Consider the following 18,617-nt stretch of genomic DNA (forward strand, 5'->3'; position numbering starts at 1 on the left):
TTTTTAAGAACCCACTCTTGCAGAAACTAATTTATTCTCACCAGAGCGAGGACTCACTCACCGTCAAGGGAAGGCAATGATCTATTCAGGAGGGATCTGCCTTCATAACCCAGACACCTCCCACTAGGCCCCTCCAACCAACACTGCCACACTGGGGATCAAATTTCAACTTGAGTTTTGATGGGGACAAATCATGTCCAAACCATAGCAGAGACTCACTGAGTAAGGCCTCTCTTAGTGGGTGCCCTCCAACAAACACAGGTGGTAGCTCTGATTCTCGGGATGGCCACAGGCAAAATATTCTGAGTCCACCTAAACCAGGGGTGAATCAGAGAGGCAGAGCTCTGGCTCCTTTCCTCTTATTTTCTACTCTGACTCTGTGGTTTCTTGAGCCCTTGAGAGCCAGTCCTAGTAAACAGGGGCCAAAAATGTTCTCTTAATTATGATGCCTTGTTTGTTTGTTTACTTATTTATTTATTGCCAATCTCTGGGCTTGCTTAGGTTGAAGGGATATTTGTGGTTTAAATAAACCAATTTTGTGGCTGAAAGTGTTGATATAATTTGTTTTTCACCAACAGCAAGAAGGAATTAGGCTCCAAGTAACAACTTCCAATTAATCTACCAGACTGAAATTTTGCATTTTTAGTTTACCACTTTGATTTAACAAATGGGACAGACATTCTCAGACTTGCAGAAGAAATAGTGCCTGCCATCTAGTATTCTTTTTTCTCAAGAAGGGGCAACTCTCTTGATACCAGTGAGATAATGTATGTTTCACAACTAAAAAAATTATAATGATTTATGTTATTGGGTTTGTTGAACAAATGTTTATTGAACTCTCATGAAGTGACATCATGCTTTGTATCAGGGTTTCTCCACTACAGCAATATTGACATCTTGGGCTGGTAATTGTTTGCTGGGGGTGGGGCGGGCTGTCCTGTGCATTGTAGGAAGTATAGCAGCATCCCTGGCCTTTCCCACTAGATGCCAGTAGCACCTCCCAGTGTGAAAATCAAAAATGTTTCCGTACATTGCCAAATATCCTCTGGGAGGCAAAACTGTCCTTGGTTTAGAACCACAGCTTTACATAAATAATCTTATTTCATCCTTGCAACAACACAGTGGAATAGGTGTTACTTGCTTCATTTTAGAGAGAGGAGAAAGGAGGAACAAGGAGGTTGAGCAATTTGCCAAAGGCCATACAGCTAGTAAAGGATCAGGAGCAGAATTTGAACCCAGGACTACATCTGGAGCCTCAGTCTTGACCACTATTCTCCTTTCTTCTTAGGGCACACAGTTAAGAATTTATAGAGAAGAGAGTCCACTCTGTCACAGGTATCGTGACAGGCAACAGGTATAGTTGCCTCTGGGAAGAAGAGAGGTGAATGGGATGGGGGGGGCCTTTTAACTTGTAACATTTCATTTCTTAGAAGATGCATAGCAAATTCAGCAATATGTTAAAATTGTCAAATTTGGGTGGAGGATACATGGGTGTCTCAAACTATTTTTTGTACTTTTTGGAATGACTGAAATATCACACAATCAAATATTAAAACAATTTTAAAGAGAAACACCACCAGAAATGTTAAAGTGTGATATTTTTCAAGCATGTGACCGTCACACCCAACACGCTAAAAAAACTTAGTTTTTTTTATTCTTTTAGCCTTTCTTAACACAGATTCCCTCAACCATTTAATGCGAAGGAGTTTGTCTCATTTTTGTTTCCCCGAAAGATATAACTCATTTGTAGAGTCTGTCATAATCATGATAATATTAACAGGTATGTATTAGATATCTCCTACAAAGTAGATACTGTATTAGAGGCTCCACATACGTTAATAGCTGACGTTTATGAAATATTTACTAGTGGTTGGCACCCGGCTGGGTCTTTTTCAGCCATTTCTCATTTATTCCTCCCTACAATTCTAGGAGGTGGATGATTTCAGTCGCATTTTACAGATGAATTAACTGAGGCTTAGAGAGATGAGTACCAGAGCCAGGACCTCAGACCTAGATTTGACTGATTTCAATGTCCCTGTTCTTCCTAGTACTTCAAGCTGCCACTCAGACGGCAGTCATGAAGAGCTAACAAGGATGTCCCAAAGAAGGAAAAGCAGCAGCCCTCTTCATCAAAATGAGCAGGTGGGATGGCAGGGACCAAGACAGGTGGCCAGAAGGACTTTCCTGGACAGGTTCTGAGAAGTGCTGGCTGAGCTCAGGCCCTTGGCTTAGTAGCATCCCTTGATATCTTGACCCTGTGGCAGTGGGTTAAAGTTCACCCCATCCCTTCCCTGTCCTAGCTGCTGGTTCCAACACCTCTAGATTTAGTACAGTCTGAAAATAACCCCACCTCTCTTTCCAGAATAGCAGTTCAAGGTCAGGATTAAATCACACCCCTGGCCAACCAGGGCCCATTAATTCCCTTTCAAAAAGCCTCCTTCCCTGGCAGAAACTGCTCAATGGCCCAGCTCCTTGCTCCTTGAGTGGTGTTCAATTGAGTTTTCAACTGGTGAGGCTGGCATCTTCTCGGGTCAATTTGAATTTTGCAACTAAAGTGTGGTGCATTTGCCATGTACTTGTCTAAATATAGACTGTCCACTGCATTTCCTGGATCCGCACAGGCCCCCACGGTGGGGTGGGGTCAGCTTGGCTGCCTAGAAGAATCCTTCCTTATTAACTCATCCTCTGAGTGCCTCCAACTCGATTGTTTTCCTAGGGGGCGGCAACAGCATTTTCTTTGATTTTGTTATGGTTTTAAGTTGGAACGTCGGTCCTGGAGCCTCGAACCACTGATGTGGACCATGGTGGGCCTGGCAGCCCTGCAAAAGATCAAATCCGTTTACACACTGCGGGTGATTGCTTTTTGTTCTCAGATTCCAAGGCCGCTGTCTCCTCTGGCTCCCCTGATGGGTGGGGGTTGCATTCCAAGAGGGTGGCAAGCTATCCCTGAACTCCAGGAAGCTGACACCAAATTAGTTGGAAGGATTTGAAGCTTTCAAGCCATTTTAACACCTTGGAGGGGAAACTGACCTTTCATACGGATGCCCAAAACTCCTTGGGCCCAAATCAGCTATGCTGAAATACACTGGGAATGAGAATTGCTACATCCTTCCCAGAGGATAATTTGATGATAAAAATCTGAGACCTTTCCCATGAGACTACCTTTTGATCTAACCATTCAAAGTGGACTTTATTCTAAAGTAATCCTAAAGGCAGGTGCACAAAGGATATTAAAGAAAAAAATGTGTATATTAGAACACTTATCACAGCTAAAAACTGAAAACAAATGTACATCAAGAGGGGATGGATTATTTTAAACATATGAAAAAGATGCTTAACCTTATTCCCCAAAATTTCACCTGTCACGAAGGCAAAGATCAGAAGAGTTTGATAACACTCTTGGTGAATGTGTGGACACTGCCAAATGTCAGTTATGAAAACGTATATTGGTACGATCTCTATGGAGGATGATTTGGCAATATTTATAAAAATTAAAATATTTACTCAGAGTAGTCCACTTCCAAGATTTTATCTTACAGATATATTTACTCATGTGGAAAATGGAGATGCATGTATAAGAATATTATTTTGCAGTAGCAAAAAAATTTAAAACAGCCTAAATGTCCTTTCATAGGGGTCTATTTTTTTTTTTTAAAAGGAATATGATGTAGCTGTTCAAAAGAATGAGGCTGCTCTTTTTGCATTAAAGTGAAAAAATCTTCAAGACACATTGTTTAGTTACAAAAGCAAAGTGTAGAATAGTGTTTATAGTATGTTATTTCCATTAAAGAGAACATATAAACATATTTCTATATGCATAGAATATCTCTGAAAGGATATACAAGAAACTAGTAACGGTAGTTGCTTCCAGAGAGGAGAATTGAATGGCTGGAGCCAGGGAAGTGAGAGGGACAGACTTTTCGCTTTACACTTGTCCCTTGTGAATGGGATACCTTGTGTGTGTTTTACCTATATACATAAATGGGTTGCTTATACAACTGGATTGGTTAAGTACATTATGGTGCCTTCTATTATGGATTCAATGCAGCGTTAGAAAGATGGGAAAAACAAAACAAACAAACAAAAAATGAAAAGACTCAGATTTACTGATATGGCAAGAAGTCCATGCTTGATTAGTGAAAAAGGCACTGAGTGATGTAAGTTGTATTAATACACACACACACACACACACACACAAATTCTGGAAACATCCATAGGAAAATATTACACATGGTTATACATATGATGATGCTATGGTCTGAATGCTTGTGTCTTCCCCAAATCCATATGTTGAAATTTGATTCCCAGTGCAGTGGTGTGAGGAGGTGGGGTATCTGGGAGGTGATAGGGTCTTGAGGGTGGAGCCCTCATGAATGGATTAGTGTCCTTACAAAAGAGGCCCAAGAGAGCTTGTTTGTCCCTTCTGCCATGGGAGGACACATAAAAGGTACCATCTATAAGAACTGGGTCCTCACCAGACACTGAATCTGCCAATCAATCAATCAATGGGAAATCAATGTCAATCAATTGGGAAATTGGTAAGTAAAATAGGACGCTCCATAAAATGGATTAATATGCAGCCAGGAAAAAAAGAGAACAGTAACTATGCATTTTGACATACAGCTATATCTAAGATACGCTGTTGAGTGAAAAAGATAACTTTCACTGTAGTGTTTATAAAATACCATTAGTAAAAATAAGCAGGGTGGAAACACATGTTTTCCACGTGCATACACACTCAAATCATACACACACACATATATGCATATGTATGCTTATAAATAAATAGAATGTTTCCAGAAGCATACACAAATAATCTGGTGAAGTGTTTACTTCTGGGGAAAAATACTGAATGTGTTGGTTGGATGTGAAGCTGGTATCTGGTGTGGGTAGAAGAATTGTTTTCATTGTTTTCTTTTTTCTTTCTGATTTAAATAAAAGTTTATGTGTCATTTAAAATTTATTTTTATTTTTATTTTTTTGGCAGCTGGCTGGTATGGAGATCCAAAGCCTTGACCTTGCTGTTATCAGCACCACGCTCTCCCAAGCGAGCTAGCTGGCCAGCCCAATGCATCATTTTTAAATAAAGAAACTAATTGATTAAAGAATTGCTACAAATAATCATGCAAAATAGTTGCAAAGCATGATGGCATAGTCTAAGTTCCCTGTGATCCTAAGACCATACCTTTTGTAAAGAAAAAAATACGGAAGACCTCACAACCTGAAGTATACCTTAGGTAGTGTCTTGAGGCAGGCTTCTTATTCTGTAGTTAGGGGGTCCATGAACTTGAATGGGAAAAAATGACCTTTAAAAACAAAACAAAACAAAACAATAAAACAAAACTAACCTTTTGGCTGAAAGTTTGTATTTCCTTCAGTAGGAATGTAGGCAACAAGCCACAGTAGAATCAGTAGGATTTGTCACCAATAGAAATCAGATTTGTAATATCACATTACATTTGTTGCAGAAATCTTGAAATATTTGCACTTGTCACTACTTCAGAATCATAGTAGTTATTTATTTAACTTGCTGCTAGATCTTGTTTATTTAATATGTTAAGGACTTTTTTTACTCTATAATAAATTTTTTCAACATTGTAATAATACATCTGGTGTTCTTTGAAATCCTATGTTTTTTATTTTATGTGTCTGTTGTAAGAAGGGGCTTTATCAGATTGCCAGAGGGATCCACAGAATGAAAAAAGCCCAAGAACCTTTGTGTTAAAGTAAGTTCTGAGGGGTTGGGAATAAGGAGTCACACATGGGCACTGTGGGGTTGTCCCTGGAAGCAGAGAAAAGGCAATGCCAAGGGGCAATTCATGGCCTGAATATATAAATCAGAGATGTATTTTTTGTTGTTGTTGTTACAGTTGGTGGATCCTCCTGCTCCCCAGCCAGCTGCCTTTCTGGATCTCCACCCAGCTCTGTGCTGGTGGTCTGAGCCCTGGGGCCTATGCCTGCAAATGACAGTGAGCCTAACTTGCCCTTGGTCCCATTTTAACCTCCATCTGGGGCACAGCCAGGGTGCTGAGCTCAGCCTCTAAGTAGTGTACGTGAACCTGGTAGGAAACTCTGTCTTAAAGAAGAATGTCAGGCAGTGTGCAAAGCCAAGCCCAAGTTCATCTCTGTAGAACAGAGAAAAAACTTAGGGGATCAAGAAGCCACGGGCAGACACCCCGGGAAAAACTTAAATGGGGCTCTGTGAGGAATTTGCTCTGTGAGGAGTCTGTGAGGAACTTGCATGTGCTAGAACATTCTGTGTCTGAACATTTCATGAACAGGCCTGGACTGCTGATTGGTACAACTTTTATAGCACAGTTCACGTGCTCACACCAGACAGGGGCACTTGAGTGTTCAAAGGGGGCTCAGAGGTGCTGCTGATTGGTGTGGCCAAGAGTGTGCTGTTGACAGAGTCCTGAGAACATGAGCCTGGCAGTGAGGACAGATTCTCCTGTATCTGGGCTGACTCATGCTCTGCCGTGCCCAGAGGGGTGATGACGGGTGGGGTGAACACCCCCCACACAGTTATTCCAGCCTTACAAGTCCTTAAAACACAGCTCACTTTCCTTCCCTTCCCCCAAATCTTATTTCAGCCCACTCTTCTTTCTGTCTCCTCTGCATTCTGGAGACCCCCATTATTCCGATTACACCATTTATCTTGTGCTGAAATTGATCCATTCCTTCATTTATTTACTCGGCCGCTAAGTATTTAGGGCCAGCCAGCCATGGATTCAAATCCCAGTTCAGCCACTCACCCATGTAATCAGGGCAAGTGAACTAAATGAAGAACACTTTACTTAAAAATTACAAAACAACATTGCAATAATTCTGTGTCCCACAAAATGCACACGTGGTAAGTTGCGTCATTCCTTAAATTGATGTGTGCTTTGCTCTCTCATGATGAATCTTCCTCTGGACTGTTGAGGATGTTGGTGCAAGTTTCTCCTCAGCCATCTCAGGCTGTAATGTGAAACTGGGGTACTATAAGATGTCCCCACGGTAAACACCCTTACTCCAGGTTTTAAAATAGGAAAACACTTTTTTTTCATTCAAATTGAGACACTTTTGAGAATAAAAGAGGGTTATTATAATAATCATTCTTTGAGAGCAGGCATAAATGGGGACTGTCTCAGGCAAACAGGGATGTATAGTCACCCCATTAGAGAACAGTGCTGTCAGACAGACCCAGTTTGTCTTTAGAGCATTAGCAAAGTTGGGGCACCTCCACTTTTTGGGGAAATAATTTGATATTAAAGAAATCAAGTGGCCTTCATGGAAAAAATCCAAAATGTTTTTGGCTCTCCCTACATTTATTTTAGGGATCCGTGTGTGTGTGTGTGTGTGTGTGTGTGTGTGCACATGCATGCATGTGTTTTAATTGTGGATTTCATTATTTCCTTCTTAGTACCTTGGGCCTCTAAAGATCTTAATCTGGCCCTGCTATAAAGGCACAAGAATGGTTTCCCACTTTCCTACTTCTGCGGGGACCAACTCTGACCATATCCTGCCCAGAGCTGAGAGGCAGCTAGTAAGGTGAAGGGAAATGGGGGCCAATTGGCAATGGGAAGATCTCCCCCAGAGGCAGGTGGAATGGCAGCCTTTTAATAGAGAGTGAAGACACCGCACAATTTTCAAGCTCCTACCTTGTGTCCACTCTGGTCTTCGCCTATCCAACCTTCACTGGCTCTGTGACCATGCCCAGATTGGCATTTTGATTTTAGAGGAGCAGTTCTTGACAATCTCCTTTTATTGTGTTTGTAGTAGTATCAAGGAATGAAACTAGCCATTGAACTCCTCTAAGTCCATTTTCTCATTTACAAAATGGGCAAAAAATTAATATCTATCTGAGGGGCTGTTGGGAGGTGTCAGTGGTAGATGAAGTCTGGCACATACTGTATGAATCATTGCTATTTTTAACCGACAATCTACTACGTACTATGTATGTCTGGGCATGGCGGACAAGAAGATGATTCAAAACTGGACCCTGACCACCTCTGGTGGTTTGCAGCCTGACAGCACTGCTAAAGGTGTGCATATCTGTCCTTTTCCCCACAGAGAGATGTGACAAACACCATAAACCAGGTATTAAGGGAGTGATCATTGCCAGGGAAAGGTTTCTTGAGAGGGGTGTCAATAGAACAGGACATTTACAGATGAATTTGGATATTCAGAGGGTATGGGAAGAACACTGGTGGGAGAGAGAACAGTATGGGCTAATGCACAGAGGAAGGAAAATGCAGGGTGTATTTGGGGAATGGCAAATAATTCTACTTGAATTAGAGTGCACTCCTAATTCTTCTGCTGAACTCACAGTGCTGCTCATTCGTCCATTCATTAAGCTTCTGTGAGCAGCCATGTTAGGCAGAGATGAAAGATGTGGTCACTGCCTACAAGAAGTTTGCAGTTTGTAGAGGAGAAAGACAGTAGTTCAGTCATGAAGCTTCTGGAGACAGCCATCCTGGAGTGTTTGGGTGTGGGTGAAGGGCACCTCCTTAGCCTTAGGTGCCTCTTCATGGGACCCTCCAAAGCCCTGTGAGTGGCCCTAGCAACGTTTACCCCATGGCCATACAAAGTTTTCAGACGTAAAGTCTATTAGCTGCAATTGGTTAAGACCATTGTCTGTTTCCACTCTGACTTCCCTCTGTCATATACCCCCTCGTGTAGGTGGTGGTATAGGGACTGTGGGCATTTTGGGGAAGTAGCTAAGAGTTGACTAAAGATACATTTCTTTTGGGTTCCATTGAACATGTGTATATGTTCTGCAGTCTTTTCTTTCTGTGTAGCTAGGTCATCACTAGCCAGAGCTGCCGCAAGTGGAATAACTGCTTCTAAAAATACTCTTTCATGATGCTGACACACCTGGCCTTGTGACATCAAGAGGTAGGACCAGAAACTGATCTGTGAGAGGAGCATGCCCCATGGTGCTGGCACCACATGTAGGTGGGTAGTGGAGATGAACCAGGGTCTGAAACATATGCAGCCAGAAACTAATCTGTGAAAAAGTCACCTAAATTTTATGGTTTTCCAGATTTGATAAACATCTCAAAAACATGTGTGACATTACCAATAATAGATTGTGAAGCTGAAAAAAGTCTTCTAAAGAATCTACAATAAAAGAGAAATGTTGAATTATGCTGCTAAGGGAAAGGTGCAATTATTTCTATATTCTCTATGTTCTCACCAGGATGTGGTACTTTTCAGTTGCTGAATGATCAGCAGCCACCTGCCCTTCCTTTCCTCCTTCTCAGTACAACATGATTTCCCCAGTTTCTTTTGCACCTCCTTACATCGGGGCTCAGGGCCTCATATCTAGAATACCTCCAAGATTGAACCCATTTAATTGCCTGGATTCAAATCCAGATTCTGTCATTGATCAGCTGGATGGCCTGAGGCAAATCGCTCAGTCTCTCTGAGCTTCTGTTTCCTCGTCTATAAAATGGGGACAATAACAGTGCCCACTGCATAAGCCTGTGGAGTGCAGAAGAGGAGAGGATGCATAGAAAGCACCCCCAGCACAGAGCAGCACAGTAAGTCTGGCATGTGGCCAAGACCGAACAAATGACAGCTATTAGTATTATTATTCTCAACCATGGTCAGGGAGCACAGTGACTGCAGAAACATCCTGTAGATATGGGAGAGAGCAATTTCCCAGTGCGGCCTGGTGGCCATCAGTTATTTTTACTGACCACACACACATTCAGATAAAGGCATCTCCTGCATTACAGATCTGAACAGGCCCCTCAGTGATGGCACTGCAGTGACAGTGCACCTGCTGGCATCTCTGTTTTGTCACAACAGGGTTGGGTGCCTCCACAGCTGGCCCTGAATCCTGTCATACATGACAGGCCTAACTCTTTGCACAACATCCTCCCCCTCCCCAGCCCTCTGTCCAGTCCACAGGACCTCACAGTAAAGCCGAGGCTAGGTCATTTATCCATCCCTCCCCTCCTTCTTTTTCTATGTTCCTTCTCTCCCTCTATCCCTCCTCTCACCTTCTTTTTTCCCCTCCTTCCTTCCCCCTTCCTTCCTTCCTTCTTTTCTTCCTTCCTTCCTTTTTCCTGTAAATGTTTACTGTGTCTGGCCACCATGGTGTCTTCCATGATTCCAAGATTTTAGGAGATTCACAGTAAAATTTCGAAAAAAATTTTGGAGGAGATTGACATATGGTAACCAACTTTTTATTTTGCCAAGTAGAACATTAACACACACACAGACACGCACGCACATGCACACACATGCGTGCACACACACGCACGCACACACACGCACACGGCGCACACATGCGCATGCACATGCACGCGTGCGCACACACACATGCACACACACGCACACGCACACACACGCATACACACGCACACGCACACACACAACTGTCATCATCTCTTATTTACTCTTGTTCCATCAAGGAAATGCTATTTCAGTATCCCCAAATAGAAAGATCATAGTCTTTAGAATAAAAGAACAGTCATTGATATTGAATATTTAGGTTTTTTTTTTTTTAAAAGAAAACAACATTTTCCTAAATTTTTTTTCTTATCTTGCTTTGAGCCAGTAAAGACTTTGGGCACCAGACCTCAGACACATGTTGGGAAAGCCATGTAGTAACAACAGGAGTAATATGACGCATGCTAAAAAAGAAAACAACATTTTCCTAAAATTTTTTTCTTATCTTGCTTTGAGCCAGTAAAGACTTTGGGCAGCAGACCTCAGACACATGTTGGGAAAGCCATGTAGTAACAACAGGAGTAATATGACGCATGCTTATTGATTGCCAAATGTGGAGTCCAGTGGACTGTACCATTTACTAGCTGTGTGACCTTGGGTGAATTACTGAACCTCTCAGAACTCTAGTCCCCTCGCTTGTGAAAACAGGGAAGATGATGCTTGCTCTGCAGAGGGGTGGTGAGAATTATGAGCATTCAGTGTTAGCGGTACACCTGGTACAGCGAGGATGTGTCCACCGTGCTCATCCTCTTTCCCTTCTCCAGGGAGGCCCTAGTTTAAAGAAACTACTTTCTGTCCTGGCAGCCTTCCTGCCTTCCTTTATGTGGACTGGCCCGAGGGACTGGGTAGGACTGGAAATACTTCTGGCTGTGATTAGGGAAGCTTCACCAGGTTTTCTTGGCTCTGCACAGGATACCCATTCCAGGGGTTCCCAGGCCCAAGGAGGACGGGGGCTGTTCTGGCTGCGTAAGAATCACCTGGGAGACTTGTTAAAAATTGAGATTCTCAACTCCACAGGGGAAAATCTGATACAGTAGGTCTATGGTGGGACCCAAGAATCTATGCTTTTAAAAATGGCTCCTCTGCCAGATGTTTCTGATGAGCAGCCAGGCTTGCTATTGCTCCGTACTTTTGGCTTTTGGGTTAGACATTCTGTCCACTCAGCTCATAAGGGTGTCTGGTGGAACATTGTTAGCAAGGTGTCTTATGAGCCCTGAGGAATGGCCTGAGGAAGATCCTGGGAGAAATCCTCTCGGCAATGTTTAGCCACCTCCCACCCTTTCTTCCCATCTCAACAACATGGTACCTCTACCTACCTGGGTGGCTCTCTCCAGAAACCCCAGGGTTATTCTAGACACATTCTTTTCTCTCACTAACTCTCTATCACCAACCTATCCCCCGTACTTGAATCTGTCTATTTCTCTCCACCTCTTTGGCCACCAGCCTCGTCTAAGTCACCATTATCTCTCACTGCAATTGTGAGATCTCTAGTCTGTGCTCCACATGATGGCCTGAGTCATCTTTCAAAGACATAATTCAGATAGCAACTTTCATCTGCTTCAAACCCTTCCATAGAGGCCAATGCACTTCAGAAAAAATCTAAAGTCTTTAATGTAGCCTAAAAGTCCTTGCATGGCCTTGCCTCTGCCAGGCCTCCAGCTTCTGCTTGCACCTGCCTCCCTTCTATTCTCCAGGCTCTGTTTTTCCCCATAATCTCTTGCTTCAGGACTTTCAGGTGTGTCCCTGCTACCTGTCTGCTTTACTGAATTAACTCCTCCAAACTGTCCCAGGTTCTGTGTAAATGTCACTTTCTCAGGGACCCCATGATAGACCAATTCCTGTTATATAATTCTGATAGAATCTCACCTTTTTTCTTTAAGTCACATATCATAATTGGCATTCATATTTGTGTGTGTGTGTTTCATGCTATGTGTTCCCTACTAGAACTAAATTCTTTGGAATATAACTATTTTGCTCACCATTGTACCAGGGTACAAAGTTCATGGGAAAATAGAATTAAAAGGTAATACAAATCTTTCTATGAGCTTTTGGAAGTACTCTCATACCTCCAGTATAATACCTGGCCATAGTAACCACTCAATAAATACGTATTTATTCAGTGAATGAATGATTAAAGATGTGGACCCACATCCCTAGCAGAAGGGCAATATCTCTCCCACTTTTTCCTTCTGCCTGGGGTGACTGACAGAGTGCCCATCCCTGAGAGACCCTTATCATGCACAGCATAGGAGTTGTGGAGAAAATCTAGCCCCGAGCTAGAACGTGGATGGCCCGCCCTGACATTTCATGAGTTGATCTTTATTTCAGGAGTGAGCAGGCAGTGGAAGACAGGCAGGGTTTTGCAAGAGAAGCATCATAACTAGTTTTTGACAGGGTGCTTCTGGGTTTCCTGGAGAACATTTGCTATGAGAGCAGGTTGTTGTCACAGAGCAAAAAGGCCAGACATCTTGGTGCAGTGGAACAGACCTGGATTCAACTTGCTGTGTGACGTTGGGCAAGAAGTCTAACCTCTCTGAGCTTCAGTATAAGCATCTGTACATAGGAAGCAGTGACTCTCCCCTATCAGGGTAGCTGTGAGGATTAATGAGATAATGTCTGTAGGAGGCCTAGCAGAATGTCTGGCACATCATATTGGTTCAATAATAATATGATTTCATGAGGCTGTAAGCCTGCAGGCAGGGGCTGTGTTTGTTTTTGGCTCAAGAACCCAGTGTCTAGTATAGTGTCTCACATAATGCATGCTTTAGGAAGTCTTTATTAATGATTTAATAAGTGGTCAACTGTATTTTACCTCAGTAGGATTTCCTTCCTCCAGGAAGGATTCCCTTTGGGTAAAAATTTCCCTCACTAAGTACTCAAACCAATTGTTTTTCTTGTGGGCAGCTCAAATCCCTGTGTTTTGAAACCTCAGAGCTGGAGGATTAACATGTGTTTGTGGGGATGGCTCTGTCCTGAGTCATGTCTGAGACCCTCACCCTCCCTTGTGTTTGTGGAGGGTGGAGATTCCTCAGCCCCGACTTGAATGAGAAGGCTGCAGAATCAAATCAATGAAGAGAGATTCCTATTTGGTTCCAGTACTACTGAGAGCACAACTGTTTCTTTGAAGTTGACCTTCATTTATTTGGAGGGGAAAGCAGTTAGTTCAGTAATGGCTTCCTGGTGCCTTTCAGCATTTTAAAAGACGGAAGAAAGATTTGGAGCGAGGCAAGCTTCCAGTGTTTTCTAAACAACTCACTAAGCCCAACTACTAGTTGGCTGCCCAGTGCTTCCTGCTCCCTGTCCCCACACCACTGCAATGCACATTCCTCCACAGCCAGCCACTTCTTGAGACCCTGATTGGGCCTTCCCCAGGCAGGTGGGAGCTGGTCTTCATCATAATGCCATGCAGCTGAAGGTTCTCTTGAAAACCTTGTGCATGGCCCGTGGAGTAGAAATACTGCTACCTTCTATTCCAGTTATTTCCTGTCCCTCCCTGGCCTGATTCCAGGGGCCAAATAAAGAGGTTCTTGTTTGGTGGAGTCCATCCCTGCTCCTGAGTAAGTGAGCACTGGTCCCTGGCCCAGCTTGGTCTGCGGCCACAGGGAAAGAATGGGGAGGAGGTGGCAAGGGTGCTACAGGTGGGGAGAACATAGCAGGAGATGAGAGGCCCTGCTCTGCAGGCAGCCCATGCCTGTTCACAAAAATAAAAATAAGGATGATGGAAAACAAATGGGGCCCCTGAGCCAATGCCCCCTGAGGGTCCGGTATGGGGCATGGCTATTTTCCCTCCTCCCCAGGAGCAATCCCAACCCTTCTCTCCCATGGAGAAAACAAACGCAGCTATGGAAATCTGGTACCATCCAGGCACCTCAAGTCTATCACCAATTGAAAGTCACTCTACCCATGCTTCTCTGTTTGCCAAGCACTGCTTTCTCCCTTTAAGAGTGAAGAGCCAGCCCTTCATGGAAAATTTAGAATTTGGAACCTTCCTCAGGTTCCAAGGGAGTTATTGTTCTACATCACGCTACTTTTATTTGTGTTTTATTTGAACTTAAATCAGAGGAAGTAGAAACCCACATCTCCATTTTGCTGGAGTGCTCTTCCTAAATTTTAAAGAAAACATCAATTAAGCACCTTCTTTATTTTAAACTCTTTAATACCTTTTGGAGTCTATCCCAAACCCGTGGTCTGAAGTCCACATTCCTCATCTCACCTGTTGAGTTTCCAGGGAAGAAGGATGTGGATGGAGTCCTCACAGGGGCAGAACATTGGGAAATCTCTGGGAAGTCATGACATGGATAGTCAGAAAGTTTTTATTGCAAGGAGAGGAGAAACAAGCTTTGATAGCATCAGGGTGGCAAGAACCTCTCACTTTCTATTGCCTGGAAGCCAAGGACCTGTGATGCTAGGGGGATAAGATCTTAGAAAGGCACGGACAGAAAGGAGAGAAGCAGTGAGGATATGTGAGTGGGCAGAAACTGAGGGTGGGCTTGATGACTTTAAGAGCAGGACCTAGAGAGAAGCCACATCATTCCCTACCACCATGTGCTGGGAAGATCTAAGCTTTGTAGCACTTTAAAACCTTGGCATCCAGAATGCTGGGGCCTGAAGGAACCTGAGAGTTCCTCTGGTCAGTGATTCCCAAAGCCTGGTTTGTGGACCACCTCTTCAGAATCACCTGGTGGGCTGGTTAAACATGCAGATTCCTGGGATCCATCTGATTTGCTAAATCAGATTCTCTGTGGATTGGGCCCAGGAAGCTACATTTTTATCAAGTTTCACTGGTGATTTTGATCCTTGTTAAAGGTGGAGATCCCTTGATCTAGTTTACCACTCTTGTTCTCTGGACAGGAGATCAGAAGCCCAGAGAGGTAAAGCAACAAGCCTAGGATCTAACTGATGGCAAAGCTCAAGTGGGAGGAGCTCTATTGCTCCTGACCACCAGAACAGTGCTCTTTCCATTTCAACATGCTGGAAGCCTCCTCACCTGTTTGGAGCTGTTTCCCCTGCCCCCTAAAGCCCACGCCTGCACCTGTGATTCATTCCTGCATCCTGGTGGGGCCTTCTACTTCCTGAGGATGCTCTGCTTATAGTCTCTGCCAGCCAGAAGGCAGTGACAGAAGGAAGAAGGGAGAAAGACCCAGTTCTCTTCAGAGTAACAGGTGTGGGATTGTCAAATGAGTAGAAAAAAAGAAAACACACTGTTATACTGGAGGGGTGATTGAGTACTAATAGCTGAATTTCACTGAGCATTTGGTATGTACCAGATATTGTACTAAGTCTTTTCCAGGCATTAGTGTAATCCCCATGCGGGAAATATGAATTAGCCCCATTTTGTAGATGATGAAACTGAGGCTCATACAGGAGTGGTCATTTGCTCAAGGTCATGTGGCTAATAAGAGGCCAAATCATGTTCACATACAGCCATGATCTTTGCGATGGCCCAATGCAGTGTGAACCGACATTCACTGTTAAAGCAACGTGCCTGCAAAAGAACCCTTAGATCTTGGAAAAGAAAAGCAAGGTTTTCTGCAGTGGGATGTGATTGCTCCTGGGGGGGTAGAACTTCAAACCTTCTCCACTTAGCACTTACCACTGAAAATATTTCTGAAAGGCATTAGCCTGCAAGCCTGCCTTAGAAAAGATGACTTGGAGAATAGGTTGAACAGCTTCTTTGTCATTTTCTTTCCTTTCCTTTTTCTTAAACAGAAACTCTTGATACCAGTTTGCTTTCTTTCCATTCACCTTTTTCTCTTAAAAGCAGTGTATCTTCAGAATTTTAGTTGCTTAAGGGATTTGGTTATATTCAGCTCTATCTGAGACCCTGATGTGAGTGCAGGCATATGTGGTTCGTGGCATGTAGCAGCTGTTACTTCTGACATCATGGCACATGACTGTGCCATGATCACCCCCTCCATTCATTCTCTGTAGCATCCCCCAGGGATGTGAGAAGAAATCAAAGCAGATCAGTGCCTCAGAGAAGGGACAAGGGTTTCCCAAGCCCTGTGAACAGCATGTCACAGTACCCTCCTCTACGTTTACCTCCTACCCAGACCTTGGCATCTTCCTTAGAAGAAATCAGGTAGCCTTTTGAATAATTTAGTTAATAGGACCACCAAATGAAAGAAGGTGGATACATCCCTATAAGAGGGGAAGGACACACTGAATTCCATCTTACCAGCATTTGGTGTCTGTCAGCTGAAGGTGAGAGACAACTATAATTTAATTCTGGGCATTCCATAAACCACCACATTTTTGGGTTAAAACTGAGAATGTGTGACTCTTTGGTTATCTTCTCTTTCAAATCGCAAGCTCTAGATAACTTAAAGGCTGGCTGGGGTGGTGTGCTGTAGACTGCCCTTATTAACCGATAATGAATGTAGCGCACTGAGGTGACAGCCATCGGTGAAGGGAGGAGGGGAAGAATGCAGCCTCTGCAAAGCTCTTGAGGCGCGTGGCCTCTGCAAGAGCGCTGGAAATGCTGAATGAACACTGCCTTTCAGTGTACGAGCTGCCTCCCTGCTTCCCAAATGCCGCGTCTGCAGTAACTACAAACTATTTTGTATGCTGCATTAGTGACGCTGCCTTAGCCGGCATCACTACTACCGAAATAACGCTGGTGTGATGTTCAAGCTCAGTGTTCTTTTCAATTATTAAACCGAGCCTGTGAGTGAGTCATTCCACATACCAGATTTTCCTTCCATGGTTCTATTTCAAGTCCTAGTACCTTAGCGTGTTCCACTAACACCTGAGTTGGTTCTCAGCGCTGTGAGTGAGTCATTCCACATACCAGATTTTCCTTCCGTGGTTCTATTTCAAGTCCTAGTACCTTAGCGTGTTCCACTAACACCTGAGTTGGTTCTCAGCCATCTACCCAATCTGCAAAGCCTTTGCAGAACAAACAATATTACCCAATCTCCAAACACACACAGACTGCATAAAAAACAACACCCACAAAGAACTTTAGAGTAAGCTCATCAGTAAACCCAAGATCGGAAATGCCTGGTTTCCCTCTGCCAGTCCCTAACTTACCAAGTGGTAGAGCGATGAAGAAGGGTAGCCAGCACAAGATGAACATACCAACCACAATGCCCAAGGTCTTGGCTGCTTTCTTTTCCCTGGAGAACTTAAAAAGTTTGACAGCTATGGAACTCCTGGGGTTGTGGCCTTTGGCCTTGGTACTGCTGAGGGTGTCCTCATGAAAGTTCTTGGAGTGGATCCTCAGGGTCAGCTCCTTGGAGTTGGACATCTCCTTCATGACTCCCGCCTCCAGGTTCTTGGTGGTCCTCTTGGCAACGATGTAGACTCGGCAGTACATGACCAGAATGACCGCCAGAGGGATATAGAAGGAGCCCAGGGAGGAGAAGAGGGCGTAGAAGGGTTCTTCGGTGACCCCGCATTCCTTATCATCATTGGGCGCCGGCTCCTTCCACCCAAGGAGAGGCCCGATGGAGATGACTGTGGATAACACCCAGACGCTGAGGAGCGCCAAGATGGCCTTCCTCCGGGTGACCAGCGTGGGGTACTGCAGCGAGTAGCGCACCCCGATGTAGCGATCGATGGAGATGGCACACAGGCTCAGAATGGATGCTGTGCAGCACAGGACGTCCACGGCTGCCCAGATGTCGCAGAAGATCCGCCCCAGCACCCAGTAGCCGAGCACCTCCAGGGCAGCCGAGAAGGGCAGGACGGTGAAGCTCAGCAGCAGGTCGGCAATGGCCAGGTTGACGATGAAGTAGTTGGTGGGTGTCCGCAGGTGCCGGTTGCAGGCCACGGACAGGATAACTAGGATGTTACCCACGATGGCAAAGAGGATAAAGGCGCCCAGCACCAGGCCCACGGAGATGGCCCTGGTGACGTCCAGCTGGGGCAGCGTGGAGTTGCTCGAGGTCTGGTTGGGGCCAGTGAAGTTGGCATCTTTCAACTCTCCCCAGTGGGCAGGTGCTGATGTGTTGTGGCCGGTGTCCAGGTCGGGATTCATCTTAGAGTCCGCCCTCCATAGCCAGGGGAGTGATGGGGCTCGGAAGGGCTGCGGTCAAGGCTCCTCAGCTGTCCTGAAACTTTGCTTCCCCCGAGGTCTTCTTGCCAGAGCGCCCTCCTGGCGAGAAGTCATCTCCCCCGGGCAGCCCAGCCCGGCGGCGCGTCTCCTGCCCGCACCGAGCCGCCCGCTCGCCGGAGGCATGGGAACAGGCAAGCTGCCATAGCTGGTCAGGAGCAGAGCTGATTACCAAATTCTGTTTCCCTGGCCCACAGAACAAGTGTTCCTTCTGCTGCCATGGGGGACAGCCATCCATGACAGCCACTCAGGACTTACACAGTGGGCTGTGAGAGTGGGACAACTTGGGCAGCCCTCTGCCAGGAGTCTTTATGAAAAGAGGAGATGCCCTTGGTCC

At 44.6% G+C, this 18,617-nt stretch overlaps 1 protein-coding gene across 1 annotated transcript in view; it reads right to left on the minus strand.

Annotated features, from left to right (window-relative positions):
* Positions 1-18,398, minus strand: part of ADRA1B (adrenoceptor alpha 1B) — a 63,321-nt gene extending 44,923 nt beyond the window's left edge. Inside the window, exon 1 of the mRNA XM_008587200.1 lies at positions 17,257-18,398. Coding sequence (XP_008585422.1) covers positions 17,257-18,205 — 949 coding nt within the window. The 5' untranslated portion in view covers positions 18,206-18,398. The remainder of the gene's footprint in view (positions 1-17,256) is intronic.
* Positions 18,399-18,617: the final 219 nt, after the last annotated feature.

The sequence above is a fragment of the Galeopterus variegatus genome, unplaced genomic scaffold (genome assembly GCF_000696425.1).
Source record: "Galeopterus variegatus unplaced genomic scaffold, G_variegatus-3.0.2 Scaffold115, whole genome shotgun sequence".
In the NCBI taxonomy this organism is placed as follows: Eukaryota; Metazoa; Chordata; class Mammalia; order Dermoptera; family Cynocephalidae; genus Galeopterus; species Galeopterus variegatus.